Source organism: Chiloscyllium plagiosum, chromosome 13, assembly GCF_004010195.1.
Source record: "Chiloscyllium plagiosum isolate BGI_BamShark_2017 chromosome 13, ASM401019v2, whole genome shotgun sequence".
Taxonomy (NCBI): domain Eukaryota; kingdom Metazoa; phylum Chordata; class Chondrichthyes; order Orectolobiformes; family Hemiscylliidae; genus Chiloscyllium; species Chiloscyllium plagiosum.
Genome location: NC_057722.1, coordinates 19280914 through 19306377, shown reverse-complemented (window position 1 = coordinate 19306377; position 25464 = coordinate 19280914). Strand labels below are relative to the sequence as shown.

The following is a 25464-nucleotide window of genomic DNA, read 5'->3' as shown; positions in this document are numbered from 1 at the left end:
CAGAATATAGTGTTGCAGCTACAGAGAAGGTGCAGAGAAAGATCAACTCGATGAAGGGCTTTTGCCCGAAACGTCGATTTCGCTGCTCGTTGGATGCTGCCTGAGTTGCTGTGCTCTTCCAGCGCCACTGATCCAGAATCTAATATATGAGAGCTGAAAATGTGTTGCTTGAAAAGCGCAGCAGGTCAGGCAGCATCCAAGGAGCAGGAGAATCAGCAGGTCAGGCAGCATCCAAGGAGCAGGAGAATCGACGTTTCGGGCGAAGGGCTTATGCCCGAAATGTCGATTCTCCTGCTCCTTGGATGCTGCCTGACCTGCTGCGCTTTTCCAGCAACACATTTTCAGCTCTGATCTCCAGCATCTGCAGTCCTCACTTTCTCCTCTAATATATGAGAGGTCTGTTCAAAAGTCTGATAACAGCAGGAAAGAGGTTGTTCTTGAATATGTTGGTATAGAATTGTACAGCATGGAGATGGGTCCTTCAGCTGACTATGTTTTGCCAAACATGACGCCAAGTTAAATCAATCACTTCTGCCTGCCCTTAGTCCATATCCCTCAGTTTCTTACATACTCATGTGTTTATCTAAAAGTCCCCTAAATGCACCTATCGTATCTGCCTCCGTCACCACTCCGGCAGTGCAGTCCAGACTCCTACCATTCCCAATGTAAAAACCTTGCCCCTCACATCTCCTTTGAACATTCCCCTCTCACCTTAAATGGCCCCTAGTATTAAATATTTTAACTCTGAGAACAAGATTCTGACCCTATCTATGCATCTCATAATTTTAAAGACTTCTATCAAGTCTCCACTCAGCTTCTGACACTCCAGAGAAAACAACCCAAGTTTTTCTAGCCTCTCCTTATAGCTCTACCCTCTAATTCAGGTAGCATCCTGGTAAACCTCTTCTGCACGCTCTCAAAAGCCTTTACATCTTTCCTGTAATGTGGTGACCAGAATTGAATGTAATCCTCTCAGTGTAGCCTGACTGAAGTCTTACAAAGCTGCAATATAACATCCCTACTCTTGGACTCAATTCCCCAACCAATAAAGGCAATATGCCTTCTTTACCACCCTATCTACCTGAATGACCACTTTCAGGGAGCTATGCACTTGAACCTTAAGATCCCTATTTATACATAAATGCTGTTCAGGGTCCTGCCATTAACTGTATACTTTTCTTTAACATCTGATCTCCCAAAAGCAGCACCTCATTCTTACCTGGATGAAAATCTGCCTATAACTGCAACTGATCAATATCCCGCTATATCCTTTGACAAACTTCCACAGTATCCACATCTCCACCCGCCTCAGGCGACTGACTGTGTGGAGTTTGCACGTTCTCCCCGTGTCTGCATGGGTTTCCTCCGGGTGCTCCGGTTTCCTCCCACAGTCCAAAAGATGTGCAGGTAAGGTGAGTTGGCCATGCTAAATTGCCCGTAGTGTTAGGTAAGGGGTAAGTGTATGGGTGGGTTGCGCTTCGGCGGGGCGGTGTGGACTTGTTGGGCTGAAGGGCCTGTTTCCATACTGTAAGTAATCTAATCTAATCTAATCCACCGATTTTTATATCATTTGCAAATTTACTCATCCAGCCACCTACATTTTCATCAAAGTCATTTATATATATCACAAACAGCAGAGCTCCCAGTACAGATCCCGGCGGAACACCACTAGTCACGGACATCCAGCCAGAAAGATACCCTTCCAACACCACCCTCTACCTTCAGTGGGCAAGCCAACTCTGAATCCATGCAACCAAGTCACTGTAAGGGTGAGCTTACCCTGAAGGACCTTGTCAAAAGCCTTACTAAAATCTATGTAGACAACATCCACTGCTCTACCTTCATTGATCACCTTGGTCACCCTCTCAAAAAATTTCAATCAAGTTAATAAGACATGACCTCCCTGCACAAAGCCATGCTGACTGTCCCTAATTAGGTCATGCTTTTCAAAATGCATGTAAATCCTATCCTTAAGAATTCTTTCCAATAGCTTCCCAACCACTGTTTTGAAACTCACCGGTCTATAGTTTCCTCGATTATCCATATTTCCCTTCTTGAATAGCAGAACAACATCAGCTACTCACCAGTCCTCTTGGACTTCTCCAGTGGATAGCAAGGATACAAACATCTTTTTCGAGGCCCCAGCAATCTCCTTTCTTGCCTTTCTCAATAACCTAGAGTAGATACCATCAGACCTGGGAATTAATGCTCTTCAAGAAACCCAACACCACTTTTTTCTTGATCTCAAAATGCCCTAGCATATTAGCATGTTCCACACTAATCTCACTATTCTCCATATCCTTCTCCTCCTGTGTGAATACCAATGTACTCATTTAGGTTCTCACTCACATTGTCTGCATTCAAGCACAAATTCCCTCCTTTATCCTCAAGTGGTCTTATCATCTCTCTATTTATCCTCTTGTTTAAATATGTTTTCAAACTTTTGTATCTTCTGCCCAATGGAAGAGGGTGGAAGAGAGTATAACAGGTAGATGGATTGAGTGATTTATTATTGCTACATGTCCCAAGATACAGTGCTGTCTTTGTTCAGACATTTCAACTTCAGTAGATTCAGTGAAAAGTGTTGTTTTGCATGCCCTATAGCACATTGTACCATAGAAAATGTGTCAGGGTAGCACAACAGAGTGCAGAATACAGTGTTACAGCCATAGAGAAGGTGCAGAGAAATCAGCATTAACATTTGAGAGGTTTGTTTAAAAGTTTGATAAAAACAGGAAAGAAGCTTTTCTTCAATCTACTTGTACGTGTATTCAAAACTTATATATCTTCTGTCCAACGGAAGAAGGTGGAAGATAGCATAATGCTTTCGATCATCTCCACCCCATCACCATTGATAGAGACGGGGGTATGCCCTCCACTCTGCTTCCTGAAGTCAATGGCCAACTCCTTCATTTTGTCGCCAATGATAGAGAGATTGTTGCCTTTACACCATGCCGCTAAACACTCAGTCTCTTTCCTGTACTCTGTCTCGTCATAGTTTGAGATCTGACCTACAATGGTGGTATCATCAGTAAACTTTTAAGTGCAGTTGATGTGGAATTTAGCCAAACAATTGTGAGTGTATAAGGAATATAATAAGGGATGGAGTATGCAGCCTTGCAGGGCACCAGTGTTGAGGTTAATGGTGGAAGGAGTATTGTTGCCTATTCTTACTGATTATGGGTCAGGCAGTCAAGGATCCAGTCATAGAGGGGGGAGCTGAGACCTAGGTCTCAGAGTTTAGACATGAGTTTGTTTGGAGTTATGGTGTTGAAGACAGAACTGCAGTCAATAAGTAGGAGCCTGAAGTAGGTGTCTTTGTTGTCCAGGTGTTCCAGAGCTGTGTTCCACGGGCAGGGAGATGGTGTCTGCTGTAGACCTCTTGTGCGGTAGGCAAATTGCAATGCATCAAGACAGTTTGGTAGGCTAGAGTTGCTGTGAGCCATGACTAACCTCTCGAAGCACTTCATAATTATGGAGGGCAGAGCCACTGGACAGTAGTCATTGAAGCACAGTGCATGGTTTTTCTTTGGCATCTGGATGATGGTGGTCTTCTTGAAGCAGGTGGGGAATTCAGAACATATAAAGGAGAGGTTAAAGATGTCTGTGTATATCCTGTCAGCTTGTCCACACAAGACCTGAGTGCATGGCTGGGGGAACCCATCCAAGCCAGTCGCTTTCTGTGGATTCACTGTCAAGCAGGCCAGTCTAATGTCTACAGCAGTGACCATGGGTACAACTGCATCCGAGGCTGTTGGGAAAGGTGACCTTCTGGTCAAAGCAAGCACAGGATGCATTGAGCTCATTGGGTAGGGATGTACTGTTACCTGCAAAACTGTTTGACTTCGCTTTATAGCCCCTTATGTCGTGCAGACTTCCCAAGTTTCTTCTAATTTTCTCAGTGCAGATCCCTCATGTTTTGAATATCCCTATTAGGCCTTAGACTTCTCCAAGGAAAACAGCCCTAACGTTTCCAATTTATTCTTCTAACTGAAGTGCCTCATCACTGGAGATATTGTCATGAATCTTTTCTGCACTTCAAAGCCATGACATCCTTCCTAAACTGGATGCAATACTCCAGGTAAGGATAAACTATCTCATACAAGCTCAACATAAGCTCCTTGCTCTCACATTTTATGCCTATATTAATTTAAGCCTAGAATACTGTATACTTTATTAACTGCTCTTTCAACATTTCCTGCTACTCTTAATGACTTCTAAAAACATGTCTAGGTCCCTCACTCCTGTACATCCTTCACATATGTATCCTTTATCCTGTAGTCTCTCCATGTTCTTCCCATCAAAATGAATCAACTCACATTTCTCTGCATTAAACTTAATTTGCTACTTATCTACCCATTCCACCAACTTGTCTATTTTCTTCTGAATTTCTATATCTTCCTTACAGTTTTCAATGCTTTCACGTTTTCTACATCCACAGACATCAAAGCTGTGCCCTGTACACCAAAGTCTAAGTCAGTAAGGTATCAGGCCGATCATGGGTCCTAATACTGACTGCTAGCAGTTGTCACTGGCTCATTAGAACACTGGCTCATTTTTTTTTACTTAGGTGACTGAAAATATCTCTCACACTATTGAGATCACTAGCTTTAGTTCAAGGGATGAACAGTGGAGCCCTTAATGTATTAGGTATTGGCTTGTTCAGGTAAGCATTTCTGAGTAGCAAGCAATTGTATTGTACTAATAACCTAACAATTCTTGTATATGTTTTAATATTTTCAAAATGCAAATCTACATGATGGCAAAAATCATTCATAAAACAGTATTTCATTTTGGTATCGGTCTTTTTCACTTATCCTTCATATTAGATCTATAGAATTTACAGCCCAGGTTTTCTCCAACCTCTCTACTGAGTTTGCTGATTAAACTCCCCTTCTGTTAGCATATTTCACAGTGCTAACTTTTGAATAAACATTGTTACCATATTTCAGAATTTTGATATTCAAAGGGGCTCAGTCACAGCACCAGGGTCCCAGATTCAATTCCAGCCTTGGGCGACTGTCTGTGTGGAGTTTGCACATTCTCCCCGTGTTTGCGTGGGCTTCCTCCCAGTGCTCCGGTTTCCTCCCACAGTTCAAAGATGTGCTGGTCAGATGAATTGGCCATGCTAAATTGCCCATTGTGTTAGCTGCATTAGCCAGAGGGAAATGAGTCTGGGTGGGTTGCTCTTCAGAGGGTCGGTGTGGACTTGTTGGACCGAAGGGCCTGTTTCACGCTGTAGGGAATCTAATCTAATCTAAAACAGTAGAATGGTGTAAATTTACATCACGGAAGGTGGTCAGTAAACCAATCAACAATGCTGGCTCTCCAAAAATAGTTTGAATTTGGTCCCTTTTTCTTTCTTTTCTTCTTATTGTGCACATGCATATTTATTATTAATGATTCACTCACTTATAAAAGCCTGATACTTACAGGACATCACATGCAATAACAACTCTCTGCATTAGACCAACTTTCCAGCCTGAAACATTCAGCTGGCCTTGCTCACGAGAAGAATTTAAGAAGTCTGAAGTAACAAGAAATGTCATGGAAATGATCTGCACAATACAACATAAAGTGTTCAACATAGTTTCCATAATTATTATCGTATGAAATATGTTGATACAACAATGATTGGAGTAAAGGAATTAATCACCCTTTACGTTTGGAATAATATTCATTCATTAGCCTTTGAATATATTACAAATGGAAGTCAATGGGTATTTTGGTTAGTGCAAAACGAAACTACACTTTTCTAAGTGAATGTATTTATATCTCATATGAAACAAGATCAATGGAATAAACATGCTTTTTAATTTTCATAAGGCTATTCAAATCTTGCTATGTATTAATACATAATTTAGATCTTGTAAGTACAAAGTAAATATATCACAATGATAGATTGGACATTTGATGCCATAGTACATTGTCTAAAACTGAGACAATCATGTTGAAGTCTGCTGCATTCAGAATTCCTGTTAAAAACAATGGGTAGAGACACAAATTCGTGGGAAATGTGTTTGTTTATTTATATACTCAGATCAATATCTTCGATCCACATCTCTCCAATTTTCTATTATTCAAAGGAATACAATAAGAATAAAGTCACCACAATTCCCTTTCCCCAACCAAGGATAAAAGACTAGAGCAGATTTAATTACCTTCTTCCTAGACTTTGGGAGTTCCTTCAGAATCATCTTCAATTTCAGATTTGTGATGAATCTCCTGATCACTTTGATATTGTTCTTCATACCCTGCACTGTAAGGGTTATACATATGATACTGATCATAAGCTGTTGTCGCATCATTAATATCATTTTCATAAGGACATGGTATTTCAAGGTCTGGATCACAGATGATTTCATAACGGCTAGTGTCACGGAAATCCACATCTCTGTCAGTAACAGCAAATCGTTGCATGCGGCATTCAAAGTCACAGTCAGAATCTGGCTCATACAAATCTTCGCTTTCATTGCGACAATTGGAATCATGGTATGGGTCGCAATCTTCTTGGTGTTTTTGGTCATCATCATGAGGTTGAGAAGTATGACAGTCTGGATCGTAGTCAGGGTTACAATTGTGTTCTGACTGACGAGATTCTGTTGCCACTCCACTACAATAAGGGTCATATGGATCACACACTTTTGCATTTGTTTGTTCATAGATCTGGGAGAATTCATTACCACAGTTAGGGTCATTATCGGGGTTACACTCAAACTCCATCTGCTTTTGACAGCTTGAATCATAATTTGGGTCACAATCTTCTGTGGCTCCTCTGTTTTGCACTTCCTCATGAATCTGAGATTGCGAACTGTCACAGTAAGGGTCAACATTAGAATCACAGTTCTCTGTTGCTGTTCTTTCTTGCTGTCTGGCTCGATATAGGGAATAATAACATTCAGGATCTGTGTGTGGATCACAATTCTCTGAGGCTGTTCTCTCCTGTTCCCTAGCTCGATATCGGGAATAACACTCGGGATCTGTGTGTGGATCACAATCCTCTGAGGCTGTTCTTTCTTGTTCCCTATCTCGATATCGGGAATAACATTCGGGATCTGTGTGTGGATCACAATTCTCTGAGGCTGCTCTCTCCTGTTCCCTAGCCCGGTATCGGGAATAACACTCGGGATCAGTGTATGGATCACAATTCTCTGAGGCTGTTCTCTCCTGTTCCCTAGCCTGGTATCGGGAATAACATTCGGGATCTGTGTGTGGATCACAATCCTCTGAGGCTGTTCGTTCTTGTTCCCTATCTCGATATCGGGAATAACACTCGGGATCTGTGTATGGATCACAATTCTCTGAGGCTGTTCTCTCCTGTTCCCTAGCCTGGTATCGGGAATAACATTCTGGATCTGTGTATGGATCACAATTCTCTGAGGCTGTTCTCTCCTGTTCCCTAGCCCGATATCGGGAATAACACTCGGGATCTGTGTATGGGTCACAATTCTCTGAGGCTGTTCTCTCATGTTCCCTAGCCCGATATCGGGAATAACACTCGGGATCTGTGTGTGGATCACAATCCTCTGAGGCTGTTCTCTCCTGTTCCCTAGCCCGATATCGGGAATAACACTCGGGATCTGTGTATGGGTCACAATTGTTTGTTGCTCTTCTTCTGTCACAATAAGGGTCATGTTCCGGATCACAGTTTCTGTAGTTTTCAGGAACATGATTACGTTCTTCGTTTCTATGACAGTTGGGGTCATGAGGGTCACAGTTATCATCTGGCTGAGATTCATGAATGGGATAACAGTCGGGGTGGTAATAGAGATCACAATCATAACCTTCCTTTGTCTTCCCTTTGTACATGGATTGTGGCCTCCGACAGTCACGATCGTATTCAGGATCACAGTCACGATCTTGAATACTTTGGTCAATGGATTTTACATTTCGTCTACAGTTGGGGTCACGATAGGGATCACATTTAAATTCACGTCTACCACCATATACAGCCCTATCAGAACTACAGTAAGGGTCATACCTGGGGTCACACTCAGAATCTGATGCAGGCTCATCTTTCGGATGATATGCCAATTGACAGTTATGATCATAATATGGGTCACAGTCATACGGGTGTTTATATGCAGCCAGGGTGGAGTGGCAGTATGGGTCCTTGGCAGTGTCACAGACAGGGTGTGGAGCATGTGCTTCTTTCTTTGTTCTTGGAAAGCAGTTAGGGTCTGAGTATGGATCACATGATTGCTTTAAATAGGCAACCAGTACTTGACAGTGTGGATTGTTTGGATCATATGGATTACAATACTGGTTTACTAACTGAGCGTATTGGGCATAACTATAAGGTTGTTGATTACATTTTGAATCATAACGGGGATCACAGGCATATGCTGATGACGTGTGCTTATAATATGAATCAGGGTCGCAGTTGCGATCTTTATAGGGGTCACATGATTGAACCTTGACTCTGCAGTTGGGGTCTTTGTATGGGTCACACTGCTCTGGTCTGCAGTATGGATCTTTCTGCGGATCACAGGGGTACCTTTCTGCTCTTCCATATGCATCTTTCTGGGTTTCAGAGGGGTATTTATCAGTTCTACAATAAGGATCCTTCTGTGGATCACAGGAGTACCCTGCTGCTCTACAATAAGGATCTTTCTGTGGATCACAGGAGTACCCTGCTGCTCTACAATATGGATCTGTGTATGGGTCACATTGCTTCTGAGTGTAGGCTGCTTGCTTGTGGGGAAGAGTTGGCTGACAATCAGGATCTTTTGTTGTGTCACATTCCTCTTCTCGCAGACGCTGCATATATGCTTGATATGCCTGATGGGACTGATCTCTGCTCTTGTCCTGAAGATAGTGTAGATAAACTTTGTCCATTTCATATACCTGGAATCAATACAATTACAATGACAAATAACTGAGGCTGCTGAAGTTTGGTACATTTTAATCCTTTCTAATAACTTAAAACTACTATAAAATAGTTCTTAATTCTTCTCTGACAAATTGCAATTTATAATTTTCTTATTTTTCACTTTATTTTTAATAATGTCTGATGCATTATTCCTCAACTTGGACTTTCAATTGTGTTTCTATTTCTCTGAAGCCAGTAACTGGAAGTAAATGAGAATATTTGTAAAATTGACTTGCCTATTTCACCTTCTCTTTCAATTGTGAAGCTTTTCATCTGGCTGAATTTGGCAGCCCAGCTGAGACTGGGGAACCACTATGTTGCAGTTAGAGTATTCAACCTGAAGAGGGCCTTTCTATCCATTCTAGGTACGCTTGGAAAGGAGAAGCTTTATGGCGATCCAAATTAAATTTGTAAAGTTTTACAAGGAATTAATGAAGTTAATCCAATCAAATTGTTTGCTAAGATAAAAGACTGAAATAATTAGGAAGATGTCATTCAAAACTAAGAACTAAGAGCAAAAAGCCAAGGTTTCTCATCTCAAAGATCCCTCTCTAGCAGCATCTTGGGTCTACCTACAGCACATGGACTTCAGCGGTTCAAAAAGACAGCTTACCACCACTTTCACAAGGGCAATTAGGGTCAGGCAATAAATGCGAGTTTTGAGAAGACTTGTAGCTCAGGTTGAGGTTCTGGATTTAAGTTTGCTTGCTGAGTTGTAGGTTCGTTTTCAGACATTTCGTCACCCTACTAGGTAACATCATCAGTAAGCCTCCGGTGAAGGAATGTCTTAAATACAAGCCTCCCCTTAATAACCCACTAGCCAAAAGAATAGCAGAGCAAAGCGGCTGCAGAATGCTCAGACAAATGATTAACGATGCCCAAAACAGACTCTATAAATACAACGAGGAAATTTCACGCCAAAAGATTTTACTCACTAATGCAACGGACCATGAGTGGACAGATAGAGTACAATGAGGCATAGACATTAGACAGCAGCAAACACAGGAAACAAAAATCTAGACCTGCAGAAAAAAATCTAAACAAACTCATACAAAATAGCAACACAGACAACACAGAAGCATGGTTAAGAACCTTATCTGACTGATCCTTAATAGACACCAAAAAAAACGTCTTAGTAAGAGGATTAAGTTATAACTTCTGGAATACGGACAAGAAAGATTTTTTAGCAGCATTAGAAGCAATACTGAAAGAAAATGAACTCACAGAAGAAACTCAGCAAACCATCAGACAGACAGTCGCACCAACATTAAGCAAGAATAAAGAAGGATTCACACTCAGTACACAAGAAAGGAAAGCAGAAGGACTCAAAAAAGATAAAAACATCATTATCCTACCTGCAGACAAAGGATGCTTGACAGTCATTCTAAATCGAAGAGACTACATTGAGAAAGCAAACGCACTGCTTGCAGGTACTGACAATTACCAACAGGTGGCAACAGACCTGACCCCACAACTAGAGAACCGAATGACAGCCTTACTCAAAAACTTCAGAAATCTGGAGAATTAAACAGGACAGACTTCCAAAAAAGGAAACAAGATGGATCCAACACACCACGCTTCTATGGATTACCCAAAATTTACAAACCAGGAGCCCCCCCCCCTCAGACTCATAGTCTCACTACCTGGAACATCAATTTACAGATTGGCCAAGGAGCTAAACCAAAGACTAAAACACTTAGTAGGAGACTCACACCACTCCATCCACTCCACCCAGAATTCCTGAACACCATCAAAGAAACCAGTATAGAAGAGGATGAAATAATGGTCTCCTTTGACGTAACAGCCCTGTTCACATCCATCAACATCAAATTGGCCAAGGACAACACTGTCTACACTATTAGAAGAACCAAAGACATATACATCAAACACCACCAACTACATGAGCAAGGACAAAATTGTCAAGCTAGTGGACCTATGCCTTCCCACTCACTTCACTTTCAACAACAAAACCTATAAACAAACCAATGGAACATCATGGGATCTCGCAGAGGAAAATCACCTATACAGCATATTCAAAAAGAATGGGTACCCAATGAACACAGTTTGCTGCTTTCTCAGCAACAAACCCAAACAAGCAGACAAAACACACCCCAAAACCCTAGCCACTCTCCGCTACATCTCAGAAATGTCTGCGAGACTACTCAGACCCTTTGGCATCATAGTAGCCCACAAATCCACCAACACACTAAAACAGCAGCAAATTAATTTAAAAGACCCTATATAGACAACAAGTAAAACTAATGTTATTTACAAAATACCTTGCAAGAACTGTAACAAACACTACATTGGACAAACAGGCAGAACACGAGCCACAGGATACATGAACATCAACTAGCCACAAAAAGACATGACCCACTATCACTAGTACCCTTACATGCAGATGAGGAAGGACATCACTTCGACTGGGACAGCACATCCATCCTAGGACAAGCCAAACGGCGATATGCACAAGAATTCCTAGAAGCATGGCATTCCAACTTGAACTCTATCAACTCTGATTTGGACCTCATCTATCACCCTCTATGATAAAGAAAAAGGAATGACATCACCCACCCAAGGAACCCTAACCACATAAATAGAAAGCAGTACATAACACCAATGCCTCACTGGAGGCTCAGAGATGATGTCACCTAGTATCGTGATGAAACATCTGAAAACGAACCTTGCAGCTCAGCGAGCAAACCAACATTCAAATGCTGGTCTGGCCAGTGACATCCATGTCCCATGAGTGATTAAAAATATTGCAGAATAAATTACCAAGAAGGACCATTAGAAAGTTCAGATCAAATGCATTCAAGAATCAATTAGAAACTAATATGGAGAGAAAAGGAATCGAAATATACGATAAGATGAAACAAAAGGATTTACTTGTTGTCACAGAGGTTAGCAATACTTCTCAAAATGTTATTCTTCATGTTCACCTGAAGATCATTTCTGTTAAATTACAGGCAAATTCTATACAAAGATTAATTTTGTTTTCTATCAAAAGGTTACCTATGAACTGTCAGTATGGCTTGCATTGGACAAGACAACATGTCAATGAAGTCCATTAAAGTTACTATGTGCATTTAGTTTAAATAGACCTATATGGTCATTTGGCTTAAGGTAATTCACTGGACCAGAATTTTCACAGGCCACCTTGTGGCATCTGCCATTAGTTTAACTTGTGTCTGTCCCATTCAAGGTAATGCCCAAGTGTTGCTAAAAATGCAGAGAGCAGATAAAAATACAGTAAGAGAAATAAGGCATCTGAGACTTGAGTGACCAATGTATCTCCTTCACCTAAGAAATCTAAGAAGGATTTATTTGTCTTGAAGGAAATACAACATAGTTTTACAAGAATGATAACTTTACCCTGGAAGTCCAGGTATGAGGCTACATTAAACAAATTTGGACCATTTTCTCTAGAACTTAGAAGGCTAAGGAGTGATCTTGAAGTCTTCAATATCTTAACAGGAAAAGACACTGTAGAGAAAGATCAACTATTTTCATTGGTTGGGGATTCTAGAACTAAGGGGCATAGTCTGAGAATGAGGGCCAGACTATTCAGGAGAGATATTAGGAAGCACTTCCACACACAAAGGGAAATCTCTTCCTGCAGTGGATGCAGATTCAGTTATTAGTTGTAAATCCAAATTAGATAAATTTTTGTTCTGCATAGGTATTAATGGATTTGGGCCAAAGGGAGGCATATGGAGTTAGGGTCACAGATCTGACATGATCTCACTGCATGGTGGGACAGGCTCGTGTTCCTACTTGGGTAATAGACACTGAAAGGACTAAGAAAGGAGAAGGAATGTAAGTGGATGAATTCAATGTTTAAATAGGTGCAGCAAGAAATAAAGAGCTCAATATTGTCATATTTGGGCTTGGTGTCAATTTCAATGAGTTTTGTGGATGGTTTCTCTCTATGACACCCAGCAAGATTTCCTGCCATATCATCCCAAACCGACCTCATTAACTATCTACAACATCGCTATGGCGACGGTTTTGCCTGATGATCGCCCAACTCCACTGCTCACTGTAACCGGAAAAACTCACTACTGCTGGAAGATTCTGGAATAGGCTGCCTTCCCCGGCATTGGCATGATCTTTAAAAGCCTGTACTGCACAAGGACAAGTGCTGTCAGGGTGGAGCTCCTCTGTGTGGTGACTACGTTTGTCCCAGATATGGCAGAGAGGGGCATATTGGCACCTCACTTTGTGGACGGTCCTGATGGACAGGGTGATGCACAGAAAGGTCATTCACTTCCTCTAGAGTAGGCACAGGAGGCCAGGGGGTCTGGGCCCAGGTTGCAGCTAGGTCAGTGCAATCTCAGCCTTCCGGAGAAAGGCACAGCAGTATAGGAAGAAAGTCAATTGCTGTCTTCAATCCACCAGGGTAAGCAAGCCTCCATCCTCTCCCTGCTACCTCACTCTATCTCTGTTTTGGTACCCACTTCCCACCAAGTCTCATGCTGCACCACTCTCTGTATTGCATGTAAGAATTCCACTACTCACTCTCGCTTAGACGGATATCCGATTCCATTAACACTGCATGCTGTCTGTGCTACCTACTCCCTCCCTCAGGACAATTCACCACTTTTCCCCCAGTGCCACCAGTACTAACAGTTGTGTTACCTCTTTCATCTTGCTCAATCTCTACTTTTCTCTCATTCCGGAAAAGAACAGCTGCAGTAGAGCAGAAACAACCAGCGTGGGTGGTGTAAGGCCCAACATCTCTGACTCCTGCTACGTTACGAGGAGAGGACTCTGACCCTGACCTCCCCAAGTGGTTGACTAACTGTGCCCAAGACTGATAACGGAGGCTGTCCTTGACTTACTGTCCCAGGACTCTGTGACAGTGGGCTGATTCACTTGACATGACTGAGAACTGCTGACAATCATAATAAGCATCCTGATTTGTGTCTGCACTAAACGGCCAGGCGAAACTGTTGTAATGAGAACCTGGCAGCTCTGGCTGAGAGGTCAAAGCACTAAAAGGCAAGGCAGGAATATTGTAAATGTCTGGGTAGGCTGAAGATGAGTGAGCAGTAAAGGAGCAAGTAAGAGCTCTGAAGTTCAGTCTGGTCTAATCCATGAGCTGGATGCCTTTCTCTGCACACAAAGCATTCTTACAGGCGCATTTCAATGAGGAATTTGGTGCCAGAGAGATTGGTCAATACATATTTGACATTCTCTTTCACAGAAATACTTGATACTTACTCCTTCATTAAATCCAATATCGAGAAAATGCTGGTACGCATTCCAGAAATCTGGGTCTTGTTGAAACTGTTTTGTATGTCGTTTAGAGCGTTTCAATTTGCTCAAGAAGTTTGTTGCTTCTTTGGGTTCCACGGTAACTTTCTGTTCATCAACTGGAGGAAACAGAAAATGGTGGAAATGGTTTAAATCCAAGCTGCTAATTTCTCTGTAGGCTTACAGGAGTGAAGAAGGCTGCAATGCTATAGAGGAATTTGAAACATAAGATAAAAATTTATGGTATTGTCAGATAAAGAGCCATCGAAGTTTAGCAAGCATCAGGTCCACACCAGCCATCCAGTCAACTGAACTTGCATCACCATGAATTGGCATTGCATCCATCTCCACAACATTCACTGCCTCCCTTGTTCACTGGCAGAATCACTGTCCCACCTGATGAGACCTATCCCTCAAGAGCAACCATCTGACCTACATGTAATTCCAGACAGCATGCACTCGGCCTTGGCCTTATCCCCAGGATTCAAGGGAATGGATCCCAGACTCTGATAGGACAGCGTGACTGACCATGGCTGACCTCCAGGACTAAAATCAGATAAGTTCCTTGAATGATTGTGAAAGTGCCCCTTGATTGACTACGGTCCCCTTCACTCCTCAAGGGACAGTGTCCCTTTGGGCTTTTACACTTGGCCATTTGGTTGAAAAACATGCAGGATGCTTGCTACAGGCTGCTGACACCTGTTGCAAGTGAGATGTTGATATAGTATAGTGCCACATAGTGACATTTGCAACCTCTTATCTGACTGGGAGATGAACTGTTCAGTGCTTTATCATCACAAGCTGCCTGCCTATCCCTTTGCACTAAGAAACACCAAATCATCAAAGTTGGTAGCCTGTGACTGAGCATTACAGACCCTGTGTGTTAAGGTAGCACTGCAAAGCCCAAAGACACTGACAGCCCAGAAATTGGCACTGAAGTGTGAACAAAGAAAGCAATATGATATATACAAATTGCTGGCAGCCTCCAAGTATGTGATGAACTGAGTAAGTACTCAGAAAGTAGGCCAAGAGCTGTCAGTTGCATGTCTCCATGTGAGCTCAAAGATATCCTGTGTAGATGCACAAGATGCATGAGAGTCCCTGTACGCAAAATCAGAGCCATAGGGTTCCCTGAGCACCAAGGAATGTGTTGAAGGCCTGAAATGGTAGGAGTTGGTCTAACAGCAGGCATGATGATGTGGGGCAGGTGATGGTGTTCAAATGCTGAGTTGAGTAGACGGAAGTATAGAGGAGGATGGTGGACCATGCAGAGATGTTGTTGTGAAGAAACAGGTGACCATGACAAGTTTTCACTCAGCTGCAGGCATTTGCTGTGACTTTGATATACACTGGAGACTTGTGCTATTTAGTTTCTTGGTGAAAAGATAAAGATTGGATGTAGCTTCTAAATAAGGTAAGTTGGTGCTTTAATAAGATGCAAATACATAGAGATAAGGTAGTCACCATGCATCGACAAGATTCCTTTCAAGGCTTGAGGAGTAAAATTGAGAAAATTATTCTCAACATCAATAACTTATTCTTACTAAATGCAAATTAAACACAGTCAGTTACTATGATTGAAAAAATGATTTAATTTTAAAAGATACTAATTTAGAGAAATAAGGAAGGCTTCCTGAAGCAATCAATCAAGACAACTAATCCAGCTAATCGTTGAACCATATAAATCAGATTCGATCCTTGTAATAAAGGCAAAATATTGCTGATACTGCAGATCGGGAATAAGATCAGAGCATGCTGGAGAAACTCAGCAGGTCTGGCACCATTTATGGAGAGACAGTTAACGTTTTGAGTCCAATGACTCTTCTTTGGAATTGGAGGGTGCTGGAAAATGATTTTCTTTATACTGTTGACAAGCAGCAGAAGGAGGAAGATGTTGAGTGTGCCCAGACCAAAAGACAAAGGAGTGCTAATGGTTAGAAAGGAGGGCTTGAAAGGCAAAATAAGTGCTAATGGTAGGTGTGAATAATCAAAAACAGGTTAGCTTTGCTGAGAGCAAACCCATACAAACAAGACACTTGAAGGAGGAAGGGATCAAAATGGAGGACAATATTTATGTCCTGAAGTTATTGAACTCAATTTTGAATCTCCAAGTTGTTAAATTTCTAAACATAAAATGAGATGCTGTCCCTCCAATGTCCGTAGGGGTTCACTGAATCCCTGTGTTAGGCCTGGGAGGGAAAGGTTTACATCCTAATCTAACTGCTGGTTGTTGAATGACTACAGCTAGGTTCATGTTCAGCACAACCTGCCAGACTTGGATGTCAATAGATTTTTTTTTGTCTTGGCAGATGTTACATGAAAGTAGACAAGCTTGGCTGTGATTTCACTCCATAGTTAAATAACAAACCCAAAACTGACCTTTCATGAGTACACATGAATATTGGGTGGGTCACCAGAGGAGGCCAGACAACTAGAGACCATATCACAGCAAAAGAAAAACTAGCTTCAGAAGAGGAAATATGCCAGCTGCTAACTTCAGATCTAGAAATCCTGTTTGTTTCTGATTGATCTATGGAATGTGGATATTGCTGATAAGGCTGGCATTTGGTGCCCATTCTGGATTGCACAGAGGGCATTTAACCATTAGCCACATTGCTGCAAGTCTGAAACCACATGTCGACCAGACCAGGTATGGTTTGCAAAATATCTTCCCTAAAGGACATTAGTGACCCAGACAGGTTCATATGTCTATCACGGTCACCATTAGGCCAGCTTTTAATTCTGGATTGTTCTTGAATTCAATTCAAATTCCAGCATCTGCCATGGTGGGATTCAGACCATTGTCCCCAGAACACTATCCCAGGGTTCTGGATTACTTAAACCAATGACATTATTACTATGCCATGCCACCCTTCCCTGTTTTAGCCTGGCATTTTACAGCATGTCATTTTTAAAATGAAAACATTCAAGTGCATTGCTAAATCCATCAAATTAACCGTGGCCCATTTAAAATAATGTTACTAATAGTAACAATAATGTTAATTTTAAAAAATCAAAATAAGAAACGGAAAAATAAAAACACAACAAGAGTATAGGAGCTGGGATTTCTTTCTGTACAAGAGCTTGGTAAGGCCACATTTGGAGTACTGAGTGCAGTTCTGGTAACTCTATTATAGAAAGGATATCACTAAAGGAGAAAGTGTGCAGAAAAGATTTACTCGGATGCTGTCTGAACTGGAAAGTTTGAGTTTATAAGGAGAGGTTGGATAGGCTGGGACGTTTTTCATGGGAACATAGGAGACTGAGGGGTGACGTTATAGAGATTTATAAAATCATGACAAACATACATAAGGTAGATAGCCAATAGTTTTTCCCCATGGGGAGGGCATCTAAAACTAGAGAGCATAGTTTAAGATGAGAGGCGAGAGATACAGAAGAGTCCAGAGGGGCAATTTTTTCACAGAGAGGGTGGTGAGTATCTGGAACTGACTGCCATAGGTAGTAGTGAAAGTGAATACAATTTTGTCATTTAAGAACCTTTCAGACAGGGATGGGATAGGTGTGGAGGGATATGGACCAGACGCAGGCAAATTGTGAAAACTGGGTGACATGGGCAGGTTGGGCCGAAGGGCCTGTTTCCATGCTGTAGGCCTCTATGACCCCATGACTCTACCATAAAAGTTAAATGCATATCGATTTTTCTTTAGATTTTATTGCTGCCCATCCCTGAAGACAATTACTCAGGTTAAAGGGCTGATTTTTGGTTACTACCATTCTTCAACTACCTTAACCAAGAATGATTGCTTTTCACGTTTGTGCTCAGAGGTTATCAGCAGCTATTTGGCCTTCAATGGGAGGGTGCAGTGGAAGGGGAGGAGTGGCTTATGGATAGGAGTACTGCAGAAGGATGACATGTACTAAATTTATTTCCAGCACGAGTTACGTGATATTGAACAGGTGCAGGAATCCTGGTCAACATTTTCCTCTGTGAGTGTATAGAGGTAATTGTATTGTTCTTCAGCAATGATGGGCTAACTGCTTACAGAACAGAGATCAAACCTGAGACCCACCTGCTCGAAATAGTTTAATACTACATCAGCAACGCAGCTACTGACTTCATCATCTGGGAGACCTCCCTGACCTGCTGTTTTTAAGTTGGTTTTACGATAATGAAATCAAACTGATCTCCCCTCAGTAATTGCCGTCTGAGCAGATGGTTCTTGCCGGGTTCAAATAGCATACAGTGGGCTACTTACCATCCCCTTTAAAGAGCTGGCGCAGCACGTTAGCCTCCAGCATGTCTGAAAGAGAACAGCAACAAGGTTAAACCAGATGTGACAGACTGAAAGAACAAGAGAAAATCCACTACCTGCTCAACAGGATGTTGTGCGGACACAGTGGGATCCTCATGTTTCTGTGCTACAGGTGGTATTTTAGATGAGTATCCTCAAACACTTCAACTTTTTAGTCCCAGGGGTTAGCCAGCAGGAGTTAGTTGTTAATGTCACTAACTGGGTATCTGAGTCTAAAACTACAAAGCTAATCCAATTTGCCTAAGGTGATGCAGAAATAAAATCTTACACAGCCACCTAGTTTTGCATGTTTCTTCCAGATTTCTATTTTAAAAGGTTGCTTAACAACACTCATAATGTTTTAAAATAATTTAAAGTTAATTCTCAAGACAGTGCAGACAAACTCTTATCAATTACCATTTATGGCTTACTCACAAGTTTACAGGTTCAGTCTTCAAAATAGTACCATCATTTGGTTTGATTTAACTGTAACGATATGCATATTTCTTGTACCATAAAACCAAAAATTATACTTGCTGGAAATTTTCAGTGTTGCAAAGTACAGGTACTTAAATGCAACTTGAGCAATGAATGACACAATGTGCAGTACCAGTCAAAATCTTGGAGCTCATTGCAGAATTGATACCACTACCAAATTTTTTGTTCCCTATAACCCTGTGATTTTTTAAAATGTATATATCCAATTGTATTTATAAATGACTAATGATTCTGCTTCCGCTACTACTTCAAGTCATGCATTTCTGATCATAATAACCCAATGTTTATTAAAAAAAAATCATCTAATTTCTTCTCTTGTTCTTTAGACAATTATCTTAAATCTATGGCCACTGGTTACCCATCCTCCCCCTAGAAGAATTAGCTTCTGTTTGCAGGAACTGTCAAAACTATTAGAACTGCCAAATCAAAATCAAGATCTAAACTAATGCAGTTTTCACATTCGATTTATTGCAGTGGGAGTACATTCAAGAGACATATTACAGCAATTCTGAAAAGCAATTCTCAAGAGCAACTAGGGATGGACAATAAATGCTGGCATCGCTGGTCATGCCCACATTCTCAAAATTAATAAGAATAAAATTATTGGGAGTTCAATTTAAAGGTGTAATTTAATATAGAATCTTTAGCAAAGTTACTGGCTTCTCTGGGTCATCTTAATATTGAGAATGAATTATAGAACACTCTTGAGCATGTCCGAATGAATTTATTTATATTCACATATAACACAGACTTATTCCATTATTTTCTCTCCATGTTACATAGCGAAGGCATTAAAATGGCAGCTGCATACATCAGGCATTGTAACCAGTGACTTGAAGACAGATAACAACATGGAGGACTTGTACTATAATGCTTTATTGCAACAATTTGGCAGTTTCTTAGCAACGCAAATTATATTTTGGAATATATTTGTTGCCATTATTTATGGATAATTTACAGAACTGCATTTGTTCCATTTCAGAAAAAGACATTCTGGATTTTACAATTATCCCATGCTTAATTCTAATCATAGAGTCATAGAGTCCTACAGCACAGACACAGGCCCTTTGGCCCAACCTGGTCCATGCTGACCAAAATGTCCATCCACGATCACCCAAAATGTCTCCTGCACTTGGCCCATATCCTTCTAAACCTTTCTTATCCTTGTATTTATCCAAATGCCTTTTAAATGTTGTTAATGTAACCACCTCAACCACTTCCGCTGGCAGCTCATTCCATATGTGTACCACTCTCTGTGTAAAAAGTTGCCCTCAGGTTCCCTTTAATTCTCTCCCTTCCAACCTTAAACTGATGCCCTCTACTCCTTGATTCCCCAACTGGAAGAAAAAGAGACTGCATTCACCATATCCATGCCTCTCAGGATCTTAAACACTTCTATAAGATGCCCCCTCAGTCCTCTACACTCTAAAGAAAAGTGTCCTATCTTGTCCAACATCTCCCTTTAACTCAGATCATTCAATCCTGGAAACATTGTTGTAAATTTTCTCTGCACTCTTCCCAGTTTAATAACATCCATCCTATAACAAGATGACCAAAACTGAACACAATACTCCAAGTGCAGTCTCACCAACATCCTGTACAACTACAATATAACATCCCAACTTCTGATGAAGGCCAGTGCGCCAAATGACTCCTTCATTGCCTTGTCTATGTGCGACTCCACTTTCAGAGAACCATGCACCTGAACTCCAAGGTCCCTCTATTCCACTACACTCCTTAAGGGCCTATCATTCACCATGAAACTCCTACCTTGATTTGACTTTCCAAAATGCAAAACCTCACACTTATCTGTATTAAACTCCATTTGCCATTTCTTGGCCCACTTCCCCTGCTGATCAAGGTCCTGCTGCAATTTCTGATAATCTTCCTCACGATCCACGATACCACCTATTTTAGTGTCATCTGCAAACCTACTAATCATGCCTTATACATTCTCATCAAAATCATTGATATAGGTAACAAACAGCAACAGGCCCAGCACCAACCTCTGAGGCACTCCACTAGTCACAGGCCTCCAGTCCAATTGGCATCCTTCCACTATTACCCTCTGCTTTCTACCATCAAGTCAATAGTGTCTCCAATTTGCCAGCTCCCCCTGGATTCCAAGCGATCTAACCTTCCAGACCAGCCTACCATGTGGAACCTTATCAAAGGCCTTACAGAAATCCATATAGACTAGGTCAACCGCCCTGCTATCGTCAACCTCCTCAGTCACTTCACCAAAGAACTCTAACAAATTTGGCTGGAAAATCAAAATGGAGCCAGAATCAATGGCCGTGCAATCAGGAACTCATTCCTGTATGACTTGAATTACCAATTTTCTCTCCTCTTTTTACAAAAAGTATTAGACATTCAACTATTCCCATGAACAATGGGACAAAGAATCTTTGTTGCAATCTTTTATATCATTCTTTTCACCAAATGTGTGTTCCTAGCATTTTAACTTCCTGCTTTCCACAGAAGCATTGATGAAACTTCATTTTACATACCCTACCGATTATTTGCACTGATCTACTTATATTATATCTGATAGGCACATGAATCTCCACAATGAGTTCTTATAATCGCGAGCCTAACATGGCAAGATACTAAAGGACTGTCATGGTCCCTTCAAAAGAAAATAAAATACCATAAGTTAAATAAACTAATAATTTTTTTTGTTCATTTCCCTGTAGCTGGACAATGATCTATTCCTGTAGAGGCCTAAGAACTGTAGTCATTGTCTTTATTCAGACAAGAATGAGTGCATGACATGGAATGTGGTGAGTATGTGGGGACTATGACAGAAGGGAAAAATTAATCTATTCAATGAGGTAGGATGATTTGTCTTTATATTTTCAAACTCTTCAAAAAATTGATCAAATGTAAAAACTGCATTTTTTAGATTTTGATTTTGATTTTTCAGTCCTAATAGTTGTAACAGTTCCTGCAAACAGGGAGGATGAGTAACCAGTGGTCATAGGTTTAAGATAATCATCTAAAGAACAAGAAAGGAAAGTAGATTTTTTTTTCACAAACAGTGGGTCGTTATAATCAGAAATGCATGACTTGAAGTAGCAGTGGAAGCAGAATCATTAGCCTTTGATAAAATTCAATTGGATATATACATTTTTTAAAAATCATAGGGTTATAGGGAGCAAAAACAAAGGTACTGGTATCAATTGGACAGTTCTTTCAAATAGCCAACAATAAACTTTATTTATATCAAAGAGTAAATGTAAAAAGTAGGTTTGTGATATTCAGGGCATGTATATCTGTCAGAATGTTTGCTCTTTATACTAAATAAGTACAATTTTAAAACTCACAAATTCAGTAAGTCTAGTTTAAGCATCTACTGTCCAAAATCCCATATAAAAATAGACTGTCTATGAAAGAATATTCTTGTGAGGTTAGATCAAGACTAGCAATATAAAGCTGCAGAAAATCCAGGAACAAATAGAAGATTTCTTGTAATCTTATTCATTGATTGGGATCTATTTTTAATAAAATAGCCCAATATTGTACAAGAATATTGTAATCAAAATGGATTATTGAAAGTCTATTTGTATGCTAATACTCTATTTTATTTGAAAACCAACATAACTTTGCATACAATAGTATTACCATATTTTTTCATTTAATATATATCAACTAGCTTCGAAACTGGAACAGCTTGGATCATTAGCCAGATGTGGTACAGATGTGTGGTATTTAATCACCATGAATGCAAGAAGAAAATAGAAAATCTCTCATAAAACGTCAGCTGTAGTTAAAATAATTTCACTCACCAGGCAAGAACAAGACGGTTAGAAGCACAGTAGCCAGGATCAAAGAGAGTATGTTCACCTTTGTGCAGTCCATGATAACCTATATTTTAACACCTGTGTATACTGTGGAAAAACATAATAAAAGATGTGTTTAACTGCTCCTTGTGATGTTGAGCAAAAATTGATTACACATTTCCATGTACAATCTGGGATTAATAACGTCCCTTCCACCAACATGCTGGAAAATTATAGACCGAGTATAGGCTTGTTAGAAAAGGAGATGGTCATAAGTTCTATTCCTTTTCCACAGGCCAACTCTATTTTCTCTGCATCTCCACTAATATCTCTCCTGAAATAAGTTTGACTGAACCATCCACTTCAATGAAATATGTTGCTAGTGATGGTCAAAATTCTTTTGCTTGGAGGAAACTGTACAATCTGGTTCCCTTCTCATTACTCAATTTAAACCTTTTCCCTTGTTGTGCACAGTCGTCACTTCAGTGAGGTATTAAGTTGAATTCTATGGCAATATTGACAAAACCAATGTACATTGAAGAAAACAAGCCCTACGTCTTAAAATGCTCCTCATAGTTTCAAACTCTTGCAGCTGGACATATCTCTGTTGAATAAGAGAGAATGTGCTCGAGAAGCTCAGCATGCCTTGCAGCATCTGTGTAGACAAAAAGAGTTAACATTTCAAATCCATGATTCTGTATACCTGCTATAATTTTCCAATAATTAAGCATAGAAATCACAGAGAGTATATTTTGAGAGTCTGGTGGTTCAATGAGAAGCATCCCTGCCTCTGAACCAGAAGCTCTGAGCTAAAGGACTTGATGGCCAAGAAAGATGCTGTCACAATGAAAAATATAAAGGATTGCAGAGGCTGGAAATCTGAAACAAAAACACAAATTGCTGGAGAAACTCAGCAGCATTTTTTTAGAATCCCTATAGTGTAGAAACAGACCCTTCTGCCCAACAAGTCCACACCGACCCTCTGAAGAGTAACTCACCCAGACCTATTCCCCTACTCTATATTTACCACTGGCTAATGCACCTAGCCTATACATCCCTGAACACTATAGGCAATTTAGCATGGCCAATTCCCCTAACCTGCACATCTTTGGGCTGTGGGAGCACCCAGTGGAAACCCACGCAGACACGGGGAGAATGTGCAAACTCCACACAGAGGAGTTCCCAAGACTGGAATCGAACCCAGGTCCCTGACGCTGACAAAGCTGAGTCAATATTTTGCATCCAGTGACCCTTCTTCAGAACTGTCATAACAAGTTGGGAATCAACTTATAAGTCCTTTCAATTGTAAAGTATCTCCAAATTCTTTCAATACTTGCTAATAGCAGGTGGTATGAGTGACAAGAAATCTTGGTCGGCCGTGTGAAGGAAGGAAATTGGACCTTGTTGTATCATTACCCCAAGTTCCAGCTTATAACACACTTGTAAAAGTGTATGTTGCAGTAGCCAAATGAACTCTTCAATGATGAGGGGCACTTGGAGTTTCATTCCCTCTCTGGTTGGGGTGAATTTGGGTCCTGCCTCCTTGTCCTGCTGAAGATCATGGTGCTGTGCATCACCTTTAGACAGAGGACTAAAGAAGAAGATATTCTGTGTGCAGAAAATGTGTTGCTGGAAAAGCACAACAGGTCAGGCAGCATCCAAGGAGCAGGAGAATTGACGTTTCGGGCATGAGCCCTTCTTCAGGATTCCTGAAGAAGGGCTCATGCCCAAAACGTCGATTCTCCTGCTCCTTGGATGCTGCCTAACCTGCTGCGCTTTTCCAGCAACACATTTTCAGCTCTGATCTCCAGCATCTGCAGTCCTCACTTTCTCCTAGCATATACTGTGTGCAGTCTATTTTAAGTGGATATCCAATAAAGGAGCAAGATGAACAGACCAATTACAGCAGTCCAAATATAGTGCCCGCTACCACCTTTTCAAGGGCTGCCAAGGAAGGGCAATGAATGCTTGCCTTGCCAATGGTGCCTATGTCTGAAAATGAATAGAGAAGAACTACAGGGGAGCTGGTGAGACTATTTTTGTTTTACTGGATTAGTCCAGTGACTGATCTTAATGAATCACATAAGTGTACACTTGGTTTGCTACCAGCTGAACAACATTAATGTGTGAATAAATAGCATACACACACCAATAAACTCACACTCTTCTCTCAAATGTCACCTTTTCTACTTCGTTAATGATAACCCAGGAATTTAGACTAAGCAATGCATCAATCATACAGTGCTACACAAGAGTGAATGATCAGATTTTACTTGAATATATATTGGAAAATTATAACATGTACACAGATATATACTCAATATACTTTTACAAATGTTCTTTCCTTCTCTAGTATAGAATTGATTGCTTGCTGGACTGTTATTTACCAAAATGGCAGTTCTATGTGATTCAACAGTGACTAACAATAGCAATTCTGTGTAAAAAGTCATCGCAGTTAAGTCCAATCCACACACTCCCAGCAAGAGCCACTGGACAGCATCAGGAATGTCAAACTTTCTTTACAAAATCATAGGACACCAAGGCTAATTGTAGCATAGCCAGTGCTGTTGCCACCATGACCAGCAAATTCAGAGCAATGTATGTGTCCAACATTGAATCTTTTTGATTTGTATGCCTCAGTAGCTCAGCAGAATTATTTAGGAGAAAGTGAGGACTGCAGATGCTGGAGACCAGAGTTGAAAAATATGGTGCTGGAAAAACACAGCAGGCCAGGCAGCGTCCGAGGAGCAGGAGAATCGACGTTTCGGGCATAAGCCCTTCTTCAGGAATGAGGCTGGTG

The 25464-nt window shown here is 40.8% G+C and overlaps 1 protein-coding gene across 1 annotated transcript in view; it reads right to left on the bottom strand.

The window, feature by feature from the left end:
- Positions 1 to 6004: 6004 nt before the first annotated feature.
- Positions 6005 to 25464, bottom strand: part of LOC122556288 — a 36733-nt gene continuing 17273 nt past the window's right edge. The window contains exons 2-5 of the mRNA XM_043702916.1: positions 22671 to 22772; positions 18349 to 18393; positions 14099 to 14250; positions 6005 to 8847 (exon numbers count right to left, since the gene is read on the bottom strand). Coding sequence (XP_043558851.1) covers positions 6169 to 8847; positions 14099 to 14250; positions 18349 to 18393; positions 22671 to 22743 — 2949 coding nt within the window. The 5' untranslated portion in view covers positions 22744 to 22772 and the 3' untranslated portion in view covers positions 6005 to 6168. The remainder of the gene's footprint in view (positions 8848 to 14098; positions 14251 to 18348; positions 18394 to 22670; positions 22773 to 25464) is intronic.